This window comes from Bos indicus x Bos taurus, chromosome 11 (assembly GCF_003369695.1).
Source record: "Bos indicus x Bos taurus breed Angus x Brahman F1 hybrid chromosome 11, Bos_hybrid_MaternalHap_v2.0, whole genome shotgun sequence".
In the NCBI taxonomy this organism is placed as follows: Eukaryota; Metazoa; Chordata; class Mammalia; order Artiodactyla; family Bovidae; genus Bos; species Bos indicus x Bos taurus.
The window spans coordinates 6,440,401-6,454,645 of record NC_040086.1 but is presented as its reverse complement, the minus strand read 5'-3'; the positions used below and the strand labels follow the sequence as shown (position 1 = coordinate 6,454,645).

Below are 14,245 nucleotides of genomic sequence, written 5' to 3'. Positions count from 1 at the left end.
AGCTGTGTGGCCCTGGCAACAGGATAAATACAGAGATCAAGGGGATGGAGTGGAATGGAATTCAGAGTTCAGAAATTTAAATAAGGGAAAAAAAGTTCAGAAATGCTCACATTTAAGGTCAATGGTTTTTGACATGTGTATCAAAACACCTGAATGGAAAAGGAATAGTCCTTTCAACAAAGGGTGCTGGGCCACCGGATATCCACATGCAAATGAATGAAGCTGCACCCCTACTTCCGAATCCACACAAAATTAATTCAAAGTGGATCAAACAGCTAACCATAAGAGTCAAAACTATGAAATTTCAAAGAAAAACATAAGAGGAAATCTTCAATAATCTTAGCTTAGGCAGTAGGTTCTTAGATATGACACCACAAGCACACAAAGCAAGAGAAACAGTAAGCTGACCTTTATCAAAATTAAAAATACTTCTGTGCTTCAAAGTACATCATCAAGAAACCAAAGTCAACTCACAGAATGGGAGAAAATCTTTGCAAGTCATACATCTGGCAAAAGACATGTATCCAGAATACATAAACAATTCTTAGAAACGAAAAACTTTAAAAAACAAAAAACACAATTTAAAAATGTCCAAAGGATATGAATACCATTCCTCCTAATATATTCAAATGACGAACAAGCATATGAAAAGATGCTCAACATTATTAGTTATCAAAGAAAAACAATCTAAACCACTAAAATGAAATACCACTAGGATGGCTCTAATCAAATAGATAATTAGATAATTACAAGTATGCTAAGGAGGTACAGAAACTGGAACCTTCATACACTGCTGGTGGGAATGCTGAACGGTCCAGTTGCTTTGGAAAACTAGCAATTTCTCTAAAGGTTAGAGTTAACATGTGACAGTAAAAGCAATTCTACTCCTAGATAGACAACCAAGAAAATGAAAGCAGTCTATACAAGAACTTGCACACAAGTGTTCACAGCAGCAGTATTCCTAATTGACCAAAAGTAGAAACAGTCCACAAGACCCTCAACTGAATAACAAATAAAACTAGTACTTAGATTCAATGGAATGTTATTCTGCAACAAAAAGAAATGAAGTACCAATACATACTACAACACAGTGAAAGAGAAAGTCACTCAGCTGTGTCTAATTCTTTGCAACCCCGTGAAACAGTTCATGGACTTCTCCAGGCCAGAATACTGGAGTGGGTAGCCTTTCCCTTCTCCAGGGGATCTTCCCAACCCAAGAAACCAAACCCAGGTCTCCCACATTGCAGGCAGAGCCTTTAATAGCTGAGCCACCAGGGAAGCCCAAGAATACTGGAGTGAGTAGCCTATCCCTTCTCCAGGGGATCTTCCCGACCCAGGAATCGAACCGGGACCTCATGCATTGCAGGCAGATTCTTTATCAGCTGAGCTACCAGGGAAGCCCTACTACAACACAGATGAGGCAAAAAAAAATGACAGAAGATGTCGCTCATCTCCAAATACGAGCACCGCAGGTTGCTCACAGGGCACCCCGAGGTCTGACAAGCATGCCCTCCCCACCCTACTCCCCATGGGGGTGCTGAGGAGGGCTCCACGGAGAGCTGCTAACTCGGCAAAGTCCAGACACGACAAGAGCAGCAGACAGAGGATGCAAGGTCTCCAAAGAGACATGTGCTCCGGGAAAACAGAAAGGGCTGGCAATTACCATAATCAATGGGACACACCCCTCTTATCTCTATTCCATTAACCAGGACGATGAGTCATCACCTCCAAGGCTCCTCACCCATCTCTGCCTCAGCCAGAGACAGAATTTAAATCATAAAGTGTCACCGTATATCACAATGTCTACTTTATCAGATCTAGCTTAGTAATAGGCTCCCACGGCCCCCTGCTCTTTCCCACCGGCCACATCACCCGCCTCAAACTGAGGGCTACCTGCTGCCTGATGGCGCACTGACCACTTTTCTTGTTAATTCTACCAAGAAGGTCCATACAGACTTGGACCATAAAGAAGGCTGAGCGCCAAAGAATTGATGCTCTTGAACTGTGGTGTTGGAGAAGACTCTTGAGAGTCCCTTGGACAACAAGGAGATCAAACTAGTCAGTCCTAAAGGAAATCAACCCTGAATATTCATTGGAAGGACAGATGCTGTATTTTGGCCACCTGATGTAAAGGGCCAACTCATTAGAAAAGACCCTGATGCTGGGAAAGATTGAGGGCCAGAAGAGAAGGCGGCAACAGAAAATGAGAGGCTGGATGTCATCACCAACTCAACAGACATGAGTTTGAGCAAATTCTGGGAGACAAAGAAGGACAGGAAAGCCTGGAGTGCTGTAGTCCATGAGGTCGCAAAGAGTCTGAGCTCTGACCGACTGAACAAAACCAAGAAGGAGGCCGGCACGGTGCCTGGCACACCATGTCCACAGCCAGCAATAGGCTAAGAGACGAGAGAAAGGGCTGCTGCTAGCAAAGCAGGCTCAGATCTCTCACAAACAGCAACAAACCACACAGACGCTAAGCCCCCAAGTCAGGAAGAATAAAGAGCTGAACATCTACAAGTCTGTTCTGGGAATTAGGAGGAGACACACAGAGAGAAAACAGGTATTCTCACTCGCCAGGCTCAAACAGGAAAGGCCCTAAAACAGCAGGCAGGCCCCCCGCAGGTGAATGAATACAGCCAGAAAAGCCTGCACCACCAGAGTGCACAACCTCAACCCCGGGCCGTCCTCACTGCCTGACTCGGGGCCCCAGTAAGTCCTATGTCCCTTGGATGCACAGACCTGACCAGGGTAACACTTAGTCTTTGATCTGAGACTTCCCAACTGAATAGTCAGCAAACCACCCCGCGGTTACACAGAGGGTCCCAGAGTCGCTGATGTGGCGTGGGTTCTGACTGCCAACGGTACTCTCTTTTCTTTTTTTGGCCACAACACGCAGCATGCAGGATCTTGGTTCCCCGACCAGGGATCGAATCCTCGCCCCTAGGGTGGAAGCATGGATTCTTAACCAGTGGACCACCGGGGAAGTCCCCATTCACAGCATTCTATTAGTATCTACGTGTGTGTGCTCAGGCATGTCTGACTCTTTGCAACCCTCTCTGGACTGTCAGTATCATAAGCAGGTAAAATTGAAAGCTCTAAGTACAAGAATTTTCCAAAAGTTACCCTAGTATTAAATTTAGATTTGACCTGAATGCATTCAAGTCTCTAATAAAAGATAGCATAAGAGTTCTTTAGAATGAAAGATGAAAAAAATACCCTAAAAGGTACACTTGAGGATAATCAAATGAGTAACTGTATGCCCCCCAACCCCGTGTGTGTGTGTGCGCGCACGCACACACTTAATCACATCCAAGTCTTCACAACCCCATGAACCATAGCCCACCAGGCTCCTCTGCCCGTGGGATTTTCCAGGCAAGAATGCTGGAAATACTGGAGTGGGTTGTCATTTCCTCCTCCTCCAGGGGATCTTCCCTACCCAGGGATCGAACCCATGACTCCTGCATGTTCTGCATTGGCAGGCGGATTCTTTACCACTGAGCCACCTGGGAAGTCCTGTATTCCCGCACAAAATGCAACAAATCATTTCTTTAACTTCATATACACCCTTCTGACCAAGGATAATAGATTTTGTTATGTTTTTTTAAAATCCTGGTGAGTCAATGGTTTCTGTCTGAGATAAAGGAAAACTCCAGTCTTCAGCATCACATGGCAAATGGCTGGCTCTGGACAAGGGAATCCCCCAACACATGTGAGAAGGAAGAACTGGTTTGGTCTAGTTCCCGATACCACTGACCTCACTGATAGTGCACAGTGTGTCTTTACAGTGATAAGAAACTCTTCATGCTTAAAGGAATGACCTAAACTTACAGCGATGACTAACACGGAGGCAGGGAAAGGTAATGGTTTCAAGGGAAGGGGCTGGGTCATCAGAACCAGGAGGTGATGAGTTATGCTGACAAGGAGGCGGGAGACCCAGGCAGACTAACGCCCCCTCTCTTCTTCTGCGGAAGGCTCCAGGTGGAGCTCTTCGGAAAGCTTCTCAGAGGCGAGGCTCAGACAGCCAAAACCTAGGAACAACCGCGACGTCCGTCAGCTGGCAAACCGGTAGACAGAACACAGCCTGTCGGCAGCCTGAATGCCATCCTGCCAAAGGGGCACACCACCACGCTCAGCAGCGGGACAAACCTTGAAACATCATGCAAAGCGAAAGGAAGCACACACCAGCGACCACATGCGGCATGGTTTTATTTATACACGATGTTCAAAAAGGGCAAATTATAGACAGAAAATAGGTGGGCAGTTGTCTGGGGCCCTGGGATGGAACAGGGGGGTTCACTGTGAAAGGGGAGGGGGGCCTTGCGAGGGCAAGGGACGTGCTGAACACTGACTTGTAACAGTCATTCCACTCAGCACATTACCAAAGATGCCTGAAATGCAGGCATGCGGTGGGTGAACCCCAGAATACATAAAATGTACCTCAATAGAGCTGGTTAAAGGAACAAACCTGTTGAACGAGGCTGGTGTAGAGCAACGGCAATAACTTATGAGGCTGGGATGACGTATACACATTACTACACATAAAACAGATAGCCAATATATAGCACAAGAAACGATACTCAATACTTTATAATAATAAATCAGGGAAAAGAATCTGAAAAAGAATACATACACACTAATAGAGACCCAAATAAATAAATAAGAAAAATGAAGTCTGGAGGAAAAGGGAAAATAATACAGGAGCTCAAGAAAACCAACCAACCAAAAATATCTACACCCAACACCCTAAGAGAGATAAGAAATAAATCCAAGAAAGAATAGATGCAGTTTACAAAAAAAAAAAAAACTGTGAAAAAGGGCTTCTCATAAATTAAAAATATGACAAGGCTTAAAATTCAATAGAAACATTGAAATGGAAAGTCAAAGGCATTTCATAATAGTAGGACAAAAAAGACTGAAAACTACAAAACAATAGAGGAAAAGATAAGAAAATAAATCAAAGAGGTGACTAATAGGACTTTCAGAAAGAGAAGGCTGGGAATTTGGAGGGGGAAAAAAAGAAAAATTTCCCAGAAGAAAAGGGCAGCTCCTAATGAAAAGAATTAACCAAGCTCTTGGAACAGTGACTGACAATACACAACAACCACAAAATCTAAGAACATCAGGAATAAAGAGAATATCCTAAAAGCTTCCCCAAAGAAGTTACAACAGGTCACACTCAAATAGAAGAGCAGTGTCTTCAAAATTCCCAAGAGAAAAGTGGATTTCCAGCCAACAGTATTTTCCACCAGCTAATATATAAATCCCATGCAAAGATAGAATGCAAACATTTTCAGCTCTCCAAAGACAAAAGTTTTGCACCTGGAGGATGTGCTTCAGGAAAGTTAAGGCAGTAAACCAAAAACAAAAAAAGGCTGCGGTATCCAAGAAATAGATGGTCGGGGACCAGAGCTATGACACACCAAAGCTGGGGCACATATACCTGAACAGCTCCCCTCCAGGGAGAAAAAAGTGAGTCTATAGGCTCCTTGGAAGGAAAGCTATGACAAATCTAGATGGCGTATTAAAAAGCAGAGACATCACTTTGCCAACAAAGGTCCATATCATCAAGGCTATGGTTTTTCCGGTACTCATGTACAGATGTGAGAGTTGGACCATAAAGAAGGCTGAGCACTGAAAAGTGGATGCTTTCTAATTGTGGTACTAGAGAAGACTCTAGAGAGTCCCTTGGCCAGCAAGGAGATCAAACCAGTCAATCCTAAAGGAAATCAACCCTGAATATTCATTGGAAGGACAGAAGCTGAAACTCGGATACCTTGGCCACCTGATGTGAAGAGCTGACTCATTGGAAAAGACTCTGATGTTGGGAAAGCTTGATGGCCAAAGGAGAAGTGGGCATCAGAGGATGAAATGGTTGGATGGTATCACCAACTCAACAGAGATGAATCTGAGCAAACTCCAAGAGATAGTGAAGGACAGGGAAGCCTGGCATACTGCAGTCCACAGGGTCGCAAAGAGCTGGACACACAACAAAAAATAAGTTATCTGAAATAATAAGTCATTTGTCATACTTAAGTGTTTTAAAAAAAAAACTGTTGATAAAAGCTTAACTCTGCTAGGCATTTGATGTAACTTTTCAAGTGTTTAAAACAGAAAATGGAATCCTATTAGACTACTTGGCTCAGAGATAAGCGGTATAATGCAATTATCATTTTAACCCCAAATTATGATATACTCATATAAGGGAAGCGGGCAGGTATAACAGCTAATTCTTCACAAAAGATCACAACAGTAGTTCAAAAACCATAACTACCATCTCTAGAAGTCAGTTAAGTGTACAAAACTAATAAACCAAGAAAAAGTCATGCAAGCATATAATTTAAAAATACGGCAGTCAATTTCAGATGGATCAACTAAAATCATCTTGGAATAGGACAACTCTAAGTTTCGAAACTGTTTATCTTTGTAGGACCTTAAATAGTAGTACCTTATATACCACAGGGAACTATATTAAATATGCTATAATAAACCATAATGGAAAAGAATGTGCATATAATATGAAAAAGGATGTGTATTATATATTTATAAAACTGAATCACTCTGCTATAACAGCAGAAATTAACACAACATTGTAGAATCAACTATACTCCAATAAACTAAATTTTTAAAAAAAGATTCGGGATGGTATTTTCTGTACCTGATTTTCTGTCTCTTTCCTTGTCTAATTGGTACTGTATCTTATGGCCCAAGCCCCGTGGAGGCTGGAAAGCTGGGGTTGGGTGCATGGGCTGTGTCTGGGTGCAGGCCTGGGGAGACAGAGCCGTCTCAGGATGTCACACGTCTGGCACACAGTGTCCACCCCGTCTTCCCTGTGCTCCTGAAGGGTGAACGCTCTGCCTGCACCGTGCATGGACCCTGACCATCAGGCAGGGCCCAGCTCGGGCTGCAGGGCAGTGAGTGCCCTGAGAGGCAGGACACCAGCCCCATATGGTTAACCTGTCTCCCGAAATTAGCTCCAAGTTCTTCATGATGCTACACAGATGTCAGTTTCTAAGATCCCAGTTTTTAAAAGCTGACAAGTTCTAAAACTTACCATTTGGTCCTTCCTTTTGAAATTCTTACAGAAAACATTGCCGCGCAACTCAGCGCTTGCCAACACATCGCGCACTCTGCTTGTGAACGATGCCAGCTGACGTTTATTACTGAGCCAGCCTCCTAACAGAGTATCATAAAAACCTGAGACCGTTCTTTCAGCTGCCACGCTGGTCACTGGTGACATTAACGTTGCCCTGGTCTCCATTCTCTTCCTCACCATCCCTCCCTAAGTCCGAAAAATGTCGTTGTTCAGTTGTGACCAACAAATGTATCCTGATGATTCAATTCTTGTGTTGTCATATTATGAGCCCAAAATATTAATAACTGTAAACAGAATCTTCTAAAAGTACTTGGGAATCTCTACCCCCTGATAATCATGTTCCGATGAAAATCAGGTCCCAAATTAAAAGTTCAACACAGCTTTTTAATATGTTAACACTGATAATTCAGAGCGGTATTAAAACCAACCTGAATTCACAAAAAATCTGTTTATACTAAATATTTACAGCAATTATTCGCAAGTACCTTTAAGATGACCTGTGATCCACTAGCTAAATATCTAGCTACTTGTGGGAGAAATAAAGTTTTTAAAACCCTGATTTTCAAACAGTAAGGTGACGACCTAAAATTGTTTCGACCATTAAAATCATCACAAAAAGTTCTAAACAGGCAGTGTTCGATTTTGAGAACCCAGTGCGGATTAAGTTCCTGACTCCACTACCATCAATTCTTGGTCTGCACTCTTGCACATTTTCCTTTCCTATAAGATAGAGAGTGAAGCTCCCAGTGCTGCACTCTGGGCAACAGTCCCGTTTGGTACCCGGGCCTCCTGGGTCTGCGAGCCGTGCACTTGCGAGATAACCTGCATGCACTGCTGTCTGCCAATGTAAGTCATCAGAACAGAGACAGCGGAAAGCACTGCTGCTAACGATGAGAAGCACAGGCACCCTAAAGTCAGCGCGGCCGAGAGACAGAGCACGCCCGACAGCTCTGAGGGCAGGCAGCCCTTCGGCTTGCAAACTTGCATTTTTTGCCCTTTTATTAACCAATTCTGGATTTATACCTTGCCTCAAGCCGCTATTCATAACAAGATGAAAGTATATATTTACTAAGAAAGAGAAGTAACAAAATAAAAGACCATATATGAAGTGCATGTGTCAAAGCATCCACCTTTAGATTAAAATGCATTTTAGTTTATAGTTTTTTTTTGTTCCCTAGGGATGAAACAACCACCTTATTCCTTGGTTTAGCACACCTGCTCATGGATTCATTACTTCCAAAGTAGGATCTGTTTTTCCAAAAATCATCTTTGCTTTTCCAGGGTCAGTCCACAAAAATCTATGAACACACACACTGTACCAAAAGGGCCCCCGGATAATATTTTTGGATGATGTCAATACACAGAAACAGACATATATCTGAGATCCATTAAGGGGGGGAAAAAGACAAAATGCAAGTCTGCAAGCTACAGAAATAAACACTGTATTACAAAGTTTCAAACAATAAGGAGTTTAAAAAAAACTATCATCAGCAGGGTGTCATCTGATGGTTGGCTTTTCTGCAAGGCTTTTGACATTCCTGATTTAGTTTCATTTCAAAACACTTTTTGGAAGTTCGGGTTGATAATTATTTTCTAAGAGAGCCACTCGCCTGTGTGTGTCCTCTCCGCCTCCCTTCAACTCAGGCCCAGAATCTTACCAGCAGGAAGAACTCTGTGCCTCTGAACAAGTCTGTACATGCCACTCAGAGGCTGATCAACCCTCCTCTTAAGGAAAACATGCAGTTCTACAAAGTTCATTGTGCCCCAGTGAATGTCTCCACCTCAATTAAGAGCAAGAGTCGCTATCCTGACAAGGTAACACTTGCAGAAACCCACCCCCACAACAAAAGTTTAAGTGCCTGCTCCAAAATGTTACACTGATGATTTTTCAAAGCTACACAATCTACATGGCACTTTTACTGCTGAGCAATTGAAAGCAATTTCAGCACTTTCAAAAATCCCAAGGCTCCTTGTCATCCAGCGGGCAAACAGTGGACCCATGTAAAGGACCACACCAGAGCTTGCATACACGAAGTGAATTGATCAAGGAAGGAAGCCTAAATACTCATTCCAACTCTCTTCTCTCTGATGCCCTCCCTGCCCAGGCCTGGCCTTCCCCTCCTCTCCCCTGGACTGCTGCCCCAGGCCAATCATCTCACCTTCTCCTTCTCCAAATCTCATCTGAGCCAGCCTCCTATTCTCAGAGACCCCCAAACTTCCAGTGGATCCTTGATGCCAAGGAATGAGAGGCGTCCTCAACATCAACAGGAATAAACCCTCCTCCAGATGCCCACCACTCCCTAGCCCTCCTACCACTCCCAGAGGGTCACCTTTGGCCACACATACCCCACTTTCAATAAAGAGGGGGACGGTATTAGCACAGCGCCTAACAGGTAGCCAACTCTCAGGTTAACTCTACTCCCCATCCTCAGGCCTGGAGGAGCCTCCTCCTCAACCTTCAAGGCCTCCAGCCCAGGACAGGGTCAAAGTCAAGAGGCTCATCCGTCCCTCTAGTGAGGAAGCCCTGACTCCAGGCAAGGGGGCTGCTGGATTCTCAGCTCCCTAACCACCCCCTCACCCCACCCCCATGCCCCAGGCCGGTGCAGGATTTTCCTGTCTTTAGTCAAGACATTTTGGACCACTGGCCACTGAATGCACACAAAAAGCAAAATAAGAGTAGCTACCCCAAGAAAAGAAACACAGCCAGCCAAATTTAAAAATAACAAACTCCAATGACACAAAAATGAACTTCGATCTATCAATCCTGATTTGGATTCTTCCCATTATCACTGCCCGCTTTTGATGACAATAATTAAAATTCACTACATCTACTACATTCACTACTCGACAGGCACAGGAACATGTTACAGACACTTCTTTTATAAATGTATGGTACTCCAAATGAAACCCTGCAAACAGAAATTCACAATGTTTTCCCCTTTTTAATTTATGAGTATCCTTCCCTATGATCACTCAAAAACCTAAAGCAAAAACTAAGTTTCTCTAAATAGAATACAGCCTATGTCTCACATCCTTTATTAAAAATAAAGTTATGTACTGTTCAACTATACCATTTTAGTCAGGAATGGAGAAAATTCTAAACTCCCCAAGAAAGCCATTTTCATAGACCATCTCAAAACTCAGCAAACTCCCTCTCTCAACTCATTCACTTCATGTAAACACAATCTTCTAAAAACAAGCAACCACTAATCACTAAAAGAGTTCACAGAAAAAAAATTAAAAACAGAAAATATAACAATGAAATAAACTAGGCCTACAGGTTGCTCAGCTTACAGGTGTTTCACCTAAAATTGTTCTTTTAATTTCCAAACTCTGACACTAGTCACACTGATGGAAGTTCAGGAAGAGTAAACAAATGCTAGAGTGTCAATAATCTAATCACAAAACCACTGTATGCAAATCATGCCAGCAGAAACCCTGAACACGCTTCTAGGCATGCTGAAAATGGTTCTAGAAACAACAACAGAGGGAGGGGGGAAATGGAGATGTTAGCAGTTTCTGCTCTCTCCACCTCCCAGGGTCAGTTCAAAAATACCAAAGACTTTATCATGAGAGTAAGAAAACATATATGAGACGATCAGGAAAATTTAGCGCTCAACATCTGAAACAAACATGGTTACCAAAGCAGAGACGGGGGATACATTAGGGAGTTTGGGGTTAACATATACACACTACTATACATAAAATAGACAGCTAATGAGAACCTAGTACACAGCACAGGTAACGCAAGATTCTGTAATGATCTACAAGGGAAAAGAATCTGGAAAAGAATATTTACGTACATACATATATATACACATTACTGAATCATCTTTCTGTATACCTGAAACCAGCGCAGCATTGGGAATCAACCAGATTTCAATTAAAAAAAAAACTGAACATGTGCTAGGAAGGAATTCATTTTTTTTTTTTTTTTTGGTGTGAGAAGAGCATGGAGACTACCTAAAAAAAAAAAAGACACCAACTGAAGTATTTATGGGGAAATGGCATCTGAGTTTTGTGTGAAGATAATGGAGGTGGGAGGAAGGACAACAGAAAAAACCAGATCAGTCACGTGCTGGTCACTGCGAGGCCCGTGCTTGCCTCTTCTCCCTCTCTCTCCGGTGTCTGTTTCAAATTCTCCGTAATAATAAAACAACTGCAAGCGAGCAAAAGCTCCCGTCGTGCTCCTGCTTCAGACTGCAGGCCATTGTTGCACAGATTTCCTATAGTTTCCTCAGCTTTGCATAATTTGAGAATTTCTTCTCAATTGTACTTTGTAAGAAGAGAGCCAGAGAGCCTGTTACTGCCCAATCCCAATGGCTTCCCAAACCTGGTGCTTAGCAAATCGATCCCAAAAGCTTGGGGGGGAGAGTGTGGAACCAGAGGGAAGGAGCAGGGGAAACCTTGGGAGTGAAACTGCCCCAGCTGCTCCCGTTAAGAACCCCCAGCTCCTAAACCCATGAAGACACATCCACGGATGACTCTCTTTTTCTCTTACAGTTTAAAAACAAGAACAGCTTCTGGTCTACTTCCACCAGCCTTCACGTTCGTGCTGACCCTTGAAGACCCAAACAATCCAACTTCTGTGTAACCAGGTCAAAAACAAGCCCTGGCTAACTCACTTGGACGAAGATGGTCACCACTCGGACCTGGCCAAAAAAACTCGGTCAGGAAAAACCGACCAGTGCTTAAACAAACGCTGAGGCTGGGGAGGACAGTCTCGGAGCCAGTTAGCAGGCTACTCAGGGAGTTGCAACACGACCGTTTCCAAAACTTTCCAAAAGCTTCCAAATTCAGTTGAGCCCGGCAGGCCGAGCTTAACAGGGCTCTCTTTCAAATTCAAAAACCTGGCCCTGGCCCCAACTCTTAGCCAACAGAACACATGCTGATTCACTTGAGATCACCTAAAAAGACGGACTCCATCCAGTTCAGACCACAGGCCAGTACACGGCCGGGATCGGGGGAAAGTTGGGGCTGTGGATAGATAAACCCTATTCACAAAGCAGAAAAAGGGACAATGGGATCCACACTTAATTTGGCCGAAGAAAATGTCTACAGTCAGCTTTCAACACCCCCCTCCTCCACTTTTCACCAGACAATGACAATTCTTCACAGCGAACCACAAAGCCCTGCTTCATAAGATTTTTTTTTTTCCTATCCCAATCCAACTAGAAAACAGGGAACAGCTATGGAACACCCCCAGTGGGGCACAGATAACTTGGAGAGAGCCTTCAGTAATAAGAAACAAATCAGAACATGGAGAATTTCACATTCTGTTTCAAACATTCAAGGGCCCTGCCTCCATTAGCCAGAGCTCTGGGTAATCTCCAGTGTGCACTGAACAAAACCAGTAACACCCTTAGTCTCATCAGGTGCCTATTACTCAGGGCCCACTCAGAGTCTCCGAATTGTTAGTTTGAAGGGATTGGGGGTTGGGGGCGGGGGGGGGGGGGGGGGATCATGTTAAAAAAAAAGAGAAAAAGACCTGGGGTAGGTGTGAAATCTGGGCACCCTCGCCACTCCTGAGCTCTGTCTCATTTCTGTTTCAATTACACACCTGTCAAACAGGTTATTCCTGGAATTCAGACTGTATAATCCTCACCCTGTAATTCTTCCTGCTCCTGCTACCCAAACACACAGCCCTCCCCTGTTCCCCAAAATATGCGCCCATCGGTAGAACGTATGCTGGTGATAAAGCAGAATCAGGTATCAGCAAACTCCGCTCCCTGGACTCCCGGCGAGCATTCAAACGGGGCAACACGAAGACAATTCTCAAGGAGGCCAAGGCAGTGCTTTGGGATAATCACAGGCGAGGCCTGCCTATTCTGAATTTTAATGAACACACCAACTCCGAAGGCCAGATCTGGGAAAAACGGGGTTGGGGGTGGTGAGGGGACATGTAGGCTGTCTGATGCAAAAAAAAAAAAAAAAAACGCTTTCCCATTTTATGGAAGTGCATGCCTGAGAGTGGAGCGTTATTTCCTTATCTGAGAGCCAGGAAATGAGGTCTTTTCAGGCCAGTGTGAATATAAACTCTGCTTAAAAAACAGCGGGACGGCGAGGCGAGCCCCCTCTCCCAACTTCAGCAGCGCGGCGTGGCCTCCGGGCGGCGGCGTGTCCATCCCCCCGCGCCCCCGGACCAGAAGTTTCAACCCGTCCCCGGGAAACAAAGGAGGCGCCCGCACCGACCTTATAGACTTGTCCGTAGGTGCCATTTCCCACCACTTCCACCAGCTCGAAAATCCCCGCCGGATCCTGGAAGAGAAGGAGGGGAGGGGTGAGCGTCGGAAAGCAGCACAACAATGAATAAAGAAGCAGGGCAGCCGGAGAGAAAGGGCGGCGACCCCAGCGGTGGGCTTCGCGCAGTGGGGTCGCCGGAGCCCAAGGGCCGCGATCCGGGGGCCGGGGGTTTCGGGCGGCGGCGGCGCCGGCGAAGGGTCGCGCCCCGGGGGCCCCCGCACCCGTCGACGCGGGCAGACAAAGGGGCCGCCGTGCCCGCGGTTCTTCCCGCGGCGGCGCCCGAGCGCCCGGGCGGCCAGGGCGCGGCCCCGGGTCCCCGCGCGCCCCGCGCCCCGCGCCCGGGTGTTCCCGGGCCGCCACTCACCCGCAGGGAGGACAGGTCGATGTCCACCAGACTTTTGGCAGGGGAGTCGTTCGCCATCTTCCCTTTCTGCCTCCGCGGATCGGCCACGATCAGTAGGTCTCCGGCGTGTTTCTGGGCGTCGGAGGCCCGGCCGGCGGCGCGGGCCCGCGGGCGAGGCCGGGGGCGGCGGGCGGGGCAAGTGCGGGCGGGCGGCGGCGGCGGCGCTCACTCCATGGCCGGGGCGGCCGGCAGGCCCCCGGGCGTCGCCCGCGCCTCAGGCCCGGGCCCCGCGCCCCGCGCGCGCCTGCACTAGCGGCCCGGAGCAGGGGCCGCGGCGCCGCCGAGTGTGGAGCCCGGAGCGCGAGGCCGCCAGACAAAGATGAGCGGGGGGCGGGGGCGGCGGCGGCGCGGGAGGAGGAGACACGGGACACCGAAATCGCACTCGGAGGAGAGCGAACAGCTCCCCCTTTCCTCCTCTGGCAGGAAAAGCGGACGGAAGCGCGCTCGCGCCCGGAGGCGGCAGGGCGGGGGGCGCGGGGAGCCGCGCGAATCTCCAGCAGGGGTGG

At 46.3% G+C, this 14,245-nt stretch overlaps 1 protein-coding gene across 28 annotated transcripts in view; it reads right to left on the bottom strand.

Moving 5' to 3' along the window:
• Positions 1-13,876, bottom strand: part of MAP4K4 (mitogen-activated protein kinase kinase kinase kinase 4) — a 149,461-nt gene extending 135,585 nt beyond the window's left edge. For 11 of the 28 annotated variants that reach the window (XM_027554720.1, XM_027554730.1, XM_027554724.1 and 8 more), the window contains exons 1-2: positions 13,701-13,875; positions 13,286-13,351 (exon numbers count right to left, since the gene is read on the bottom strand). In XM_027554720.1, the coding sequence (XP_027410521.1) occupies positions 13,286-13,351; positions 13,701-13,757 (123 nt within the window). In that variant the 5' untranslated portion in view covers positions 13,758-13,875. Of the gene's footprint in view, positions 1-13,285; positions 13,352-13,700 lie in introns of all 28 variants that reach the window. The other 17 variants (XM_027554725.1, XM_027554732.1, XM_027554739.1 and 14 more) reach the window with 4 other exon arrangements.
• Positions 13,877-14,245: the final 369 nt, after the last annotated feature.